General features: G+C 31.6%; 1 protein-coding gene across 9 annotated transcripts in view; it reads left to right on the forward strand.

Annotated features, from left to right (window-relative positions):
* LOC106472611 (dmX-like protein 2) overlaps positions 1-6,004 on the forward strand; it is a 159,902-nt gene that overhangs the window by 50,130 nt on the left and 103,768 nt on the right. For all 9 annotated transcript variants that reach the window (XM_022402034.1, XM_022402049.1, XM_022402060.1 and 6 more), the window contains exons 19-20: positions 1,545-1,699; positions 4,385-4,530. In XM_022402034.1, coding sequence (XP_022257742.1) covers positions 1,545-1,699; positions 4,385-4,530 — 301 coding nt within the window. The remainder of the gene's footprint in view (positions 1-1,544; positions 1,700-4,384; positions 4,531-6,004) is intronic.

Consider the following 6,004-nt stretch of genomic DNA (forward strand, 5'->3'; position numbering starts at 1 on the left):
TGGCACCATCTGATTACCATTTTTTTGTTTGCTGCAACACCATCTTAATGGGAAAACTTATGCAAATGTGGAAGGTGTTAAAGAAGACATTGACATGTTTTTGCTTCAAAGCCAAGTGATTTCTTTAATCAGGACATTAACAACCCAATTGTAAGATGGAAAAGCATCATCGATAAGAATGGAGGCTATTTCATATAATAAATGTTTTATTTTGATATAAATTGTCCAGGTTTTTTCATCTAAAAAAAAAAAAGATGACCTAATAGCATATTAGCATTTCATAAATAAAATTTTTAGAATTTTAAAGATATTTATAATAGTCATTGTATTTTTATATTTAAAAGTTTTTTGTGCTTATTATCAGATATCTTGATAATTTTGATGTGTAGTTTTAGCTCTTTTGTAGTATCAGCTGATTATGTGTAGGTATGTGTATATTAGGAAGTTTAAATTAATTCTGATGCTGTTTATAATTTTAGTGCCTTTATAGATTAAATGTTTTTGGATTGTTAAAGCTTTTTGTGTTTATTATAATGTTTATTGATAGGTATGCTGAGTTAGGTTAGACAATGTATCAGCTGACTATATGTGAATATTTTTATATATACACACACACACACACACACATACCTACCTACATACATACATACATATATAATTTGTTTTTTCAGAGTTAAATACTTTTGATTATAACAAAACATTGCTGTAATATTTGTACATAGTAAGATCATATAGAGACTAAAGAGCATTATCATTATAACTTTCACCATTCAATTTTTGTATATATGTCTTGATGTATTTATGCTAATTCTATTCACTTGTGTATGTGTATATTTAAGTATTTAAAACAAAACTATTAACTAAAGTTAAAATAGAATCATAAAAAAATATTTTTCCTCTGCAATTTTTTAGCATCATTACCAGTTTTCATATGAAATAATTTTATTTTCTTTCCATTGGATGCTGCCGCCTTCCACATTTTTGTGTGTATAGCTGCATAAATATACTGAGTACCCACGAAGAATAAGTTTTGATAGTTGGAACTTGAAATTAGTCATGGTGGATAGGGTGCTTAAATTGCAATCTGCAGGTTGCAGGATTGAAACCTATCCCTGAACATGCTCATCCTTTCAGTCATGGGTGGGGTGGGGGGGTGTTATAATGTGATAGTCAATCCTGTTATTTGTTGGTAAAGAACAGCCCAAGAATTGGCAGTGGGTGGTGTTGACTAGCTAGCACAGATAGCCATCAAGTAGCTATGTGCAGAGTTCAATAAACAAACAAGTATTTGAAATAAAAAAAAAAACAAGGGCAGAAAAGTTCAGTTTACAGGTTATGATTTTTGATATTGTGTAGGACAGAGAATACCTATGAGAGTTTTGCTGAGATAGATTGAATTGAATAGAAAACAGTGTATGTAGATTATTTGTGCTGGTTATAACTTAAACAAATTGACTACTAGAATACAATATAAGAACCATATTTAAATATAATGATCTTGATTTATTATTTGTTTTTTTATATATTTGTGTATTATTGTTTAGGTGGGGGACAAAACTTCACTTATGTACCCGATAGTGACCTTGTTCAAGACAGTGATCATTCCAACCGGTCATCAAGAAGTAACACACCAGAGCCTACAGGTGGTAGTAGTTTTTCATCACCTCAGGCACAGCCTTTGAGAATTACAACAAAAAAGGTTTGCAATTGCTTTAAGCTTTATAAAGTATTAACGTACCTTACATTACAATGACTGATTTTTTCTTTTTTTTTCTTATTTAACCTTGTTGGTATAGAATGAAATTAGTTTTTTGTTTTTTATATTGTTTAATCACAAGCAACTTTTTGTTTTGGGAGGCATTTGCCACCTTGCAGACTTGAAACTGTATGTTATTATGTTTTTCATTAACTTATCGACTACTGTTGTTGATTTAAGCTCAAAGATATATCTTTACTGAATATACAAAAAGTTGAGAATTCATATTGAAATTTAGTAATAATATATATTTTGAGAAATTTTCTCATAATTGATATGAAGAAATCTATTTCAATATACTCTGTGATAAGACATTTTGGTTTCATAAAAGAACTTCATAAAACTGATATTTGTGAGTAAAATTGGGAACAAAGACATATTGATTAATTTAATATAAGGGGTAAACTATTGTGTTTTTAAATTAATTGAATGATAAGATATTGAACAATTATTTAAATGTGATACTTTCCCACTACTTTTATTACAGCACTTCCCTTTTCTTTTGCTGAGATTTAAATGTTAACTTCCTTTTACCTACTGATTTCTTTGCTTTTCTACTAATGTCCACTGAAATTTCTAACATTTTGTAACCTCACTTGCACACATCATGTTCTTGTATGTCCTCTATTAGAAAATGTTTTATCCAATCACAAATCCCTACATATATTAGGCCTCAACCTGACTTAATCGTTACTGTATATGGTTACATTTTCTGTTGTACTTCAAGTAATCCACTTTTGTTTCAATCTATATGCTGCCTCTGTGAAGAGATTGTCCTTTTCCTCCTAGTAATTTAACTGTTACAATCAATTTCTTATTGCTTTCTGATTGTAATTTTAAAGTGAGAGAGGCCGATGTCTTTAGCTTGTTTTTTTAATTCTTATTCTTCTGATATTGTTTTTCATTGAGACCATGTGGGACATTCAGAAGATTTTTATGATTGAAAAAATGTCAAAATAACACCTTCACTCTTCTCAGTATTTCATTCATCTTGAGGTCCTAAGCAATTTTATTTTCAGGCTAAACCCTGTCTTGTGAGAATGGAGGGTTTTGTCTTGAGTAAGTACTTTACCCCTTACATCCCACTAAGATCTTCAACAAGCACACAACTTAGGGTGTTTTACAGGTACTGCTGACATTTCACAGCTGTTCACAGGCCCTTTTTACAATGCATGGGGAGCTCAGTTACAAGAACATCAGATTCAGTGCATTTCCAGCCCAGTTGGAGGCATATATCTACATCAAGATGTGGACAATTCTCAAGACATGCTCATATTTCAGTCTTTTGTTCTGATAAAGGTAATAATAGTTCACTAAGACAACCACAATTGTATTCTATCTCATTAAAAGAGGGGCATCATTCTCATATTCTTTGCTTGAAAACAGCAAGTCTGCTCTTTGAATAAGCTTGAGGATGTATCATGTTTCAGGGACTGACTAACCTATGACTTCTTCTAGAATTAATTTTACTCACTGAATGATCTATTCATTCATCTTCATGTTTCCTTATGATTGATGCTTTTGCCACCAATTTCAATTGTTTCCTCTAACCTGGTTTCGTGTCTTTGATCCATATTATCTTGGAATGGGTACCATATCTTTTGATTGAAAGGGGCTGTTTCCATATGTCCATTCTATTATACAAATTTTACTTTCTATAGTTCACCAAGTGTGCTTTTCTTGATGGTAGGGTCTAACATTCAAACTACATACATTTGTAGAATGTCATTTTTTGGTGTGGTTATCTGAACAGCAGTAGCATTCTAAAAGTTTACTAGTACTCTATATTTCATCATTTATCATTTGCAGTCCTCAAGAGTAGGATTCAAAAGCTCTTTTCACTTAGTTGTTCATGTTTGACACTTTAAGAACCTACTGCAGAAATATATATATGGTAGGGTTTGTCCATGATACAATTATGTCATGTTCCCTTGTCATATTGTCATATAAAGTGGGTCTCTAGAGTACTTGGTATGTTGTCAAATTGTCGTATAAAGTGGGTCTCTATACTACTTGATATGTTGTCATATTGTCGTATAAAGTGGGTCTCTAGACTACCTGGTATGTTGTCATATTGTCGTATGAATGGGGGTCTCTATACTACTTGATATGTTGTCATATTGTCGTATAAAGTGGGTCTACAGACTACCTGGTACGCTGTCATATTGTCATATAAACTGGATCTCTAGACTACCTGGTATGTTGTCATATTGTCATATAAAGTAAATCTCTATACTTACTGCTATGTTGTCATATTGCTAACAGTAGGTTGTATGCTTCACTGTTAATCAATTTCTGTCACCTCTACATCATTGTGGTTGCTGAGAAAGTGGGATCTCAGATGGTAATGATTTAGCCAGATGTATGACTAATTCAGGTAAAGACTTGGGATTAAGACAAGCTGCCAAAAAAAGGGTTTGCAACTACATGATATATTTGTGCAAGGTTTCATGAGATGAGGAGTTGCAGTGGAAATAAATAAAGGAAATGAAGTTGAGAGAGTGGATCAAGATGTAGATCTTAGCAAAATCAAGCAAAATGACTGTAGTAAGTGTTTTTTTTTTAAAATTGTTAATTTTTCAAAATACAATGACTGAATTTCTGTGTAACAAGAACATTGTTTTGTAGGTATGCACTGAAGTACTTCCTTTGCCAGAAGATGTTGACATTGTTCATGCTGCTCCAGCTGTAGGTCATCTGAGTTCTTCAAACATATACCCAGCCTGTTTTGCACCCTACCTGGTGTCCACCGCATGTTCTGATGGTAAAGTCAGGTACTGTGTATTTTTTTTTTGTTTAGCTACTACAGAATGACCTAAATGCTACAAAAAGTAGCTTATCTTATGATCAGATACCCATTTCAATTACTTCTTTTTTTTGACTAGTCATTAGGCTGGCTGCTTTCTTTATGGAAGATATAAAAACCTGTTTTTAATTGCTTTATTTATATAAGTTGGCATAGAAGTATTCGAATATCTTTGTCACATTACATAAAAGCACTATAACTTTGAAATGATAAAAATATAACAATTTAAGTAATCAATAAATCTTATTACAAAGTCCTGAGCATAATTTTGGTCATGCTGCTTCTGTACTTCACAATTAAGCTAAAGTACATTTAATAAGGTATAGAATTTTGCTGGTTCTTTTTGGAATTCCAATTGAAATACATTTTTATTAACTCTCTCAACATGGGTCGATCGATTTGACCAATCACGTAATCACTATGTAGTTGTTATAGTATACATACTATAACTTTTAATACAGTATGTGTATCCTCACAAAATTTGGCAGACTTTTAGTAAACATTAAAATTTTAAATTTAGATTAAAAATACTTTTATTCATCTCAAAAATCTCAGATTTCATTTAGGTAACTTCCAAGACCTCCTAAATAAATATAAAACTTTTTTTTTCAGTAAAACTGTATATTTTATCTATTAGCACCTCTATCCTAACAATATATTTGATTCTTCACCCAGTAGAGAAATCATTAAAGTATACTGAACAGTTGTAAAATTAGAGATAAAATGAGCAGCTGTGCCTTTTTTCTTTTCATTATTCGTCACAAAGTTCCAAAGTACTTCTCTTGAGTGTTTGAACTGCTAAACCTTTCACATTTAGAGTCTGTGCTTATTCTACTGTCAATGGCTGAAGTATAGATCTGTTGAAAATAAAGCAAAAAATCACTACTTGTGTCATTAGACTGTTTATATGACACCATAATACGATACTCTAGAGAGCAGCAAAACATGCACGAAGAAATAAGTCAACCTAGCCCCTACTATGAGAACACGACTTGGAATGTAGCAACTTATGCATCTTATAGTGTTTACAATAAGAATTCGCCAGAGTAATAAGATTGCACTTTCAATCCATCAAAATGCTTATTATATGGTTCAGAGCCAATTCAATAAATATCACGAGTGTTTGAGTATTGGTCATCCTACTGGAATGTTTGGAATTTAGTGATATACCATATAGGCATTCAAAGATAGTATTTCCCATTTAATAAACTTATTCACCAACCAATAAATACTGTATAGTCACAAATGCATAACGTTTAGTTCTTTTTATTAAAACATGAAGAATAAATCAAAAATACCTTGAAAAACAAAGATTTCGAGTACTTACAATGTTATGAGATTTTGTGCTCGTGTGTCATATGTGCTAAGTCTCGCCAACTTACTATATTAGTGCACACAAAACCCCTGTAATCTATCTGGGTTTCTAAACAATATATATATAA

This window comes from Limulus polyphemus, unplaced genomic scaffold (assembly GCF_000517525.1).
Source record: "Limulus polyphemus unplaced genomic scaffold, Limulus_polyphemus-2.1.2 Scaffold122, whole genome shotgun sequence".
NCBI classification, from domain to species: domain Eukaryota; kingdom Metazoa; phylum Arthropoda; class Merostomata; order Xiphosura; family Limulidae; genus Limulus; species Limulus polyphemus.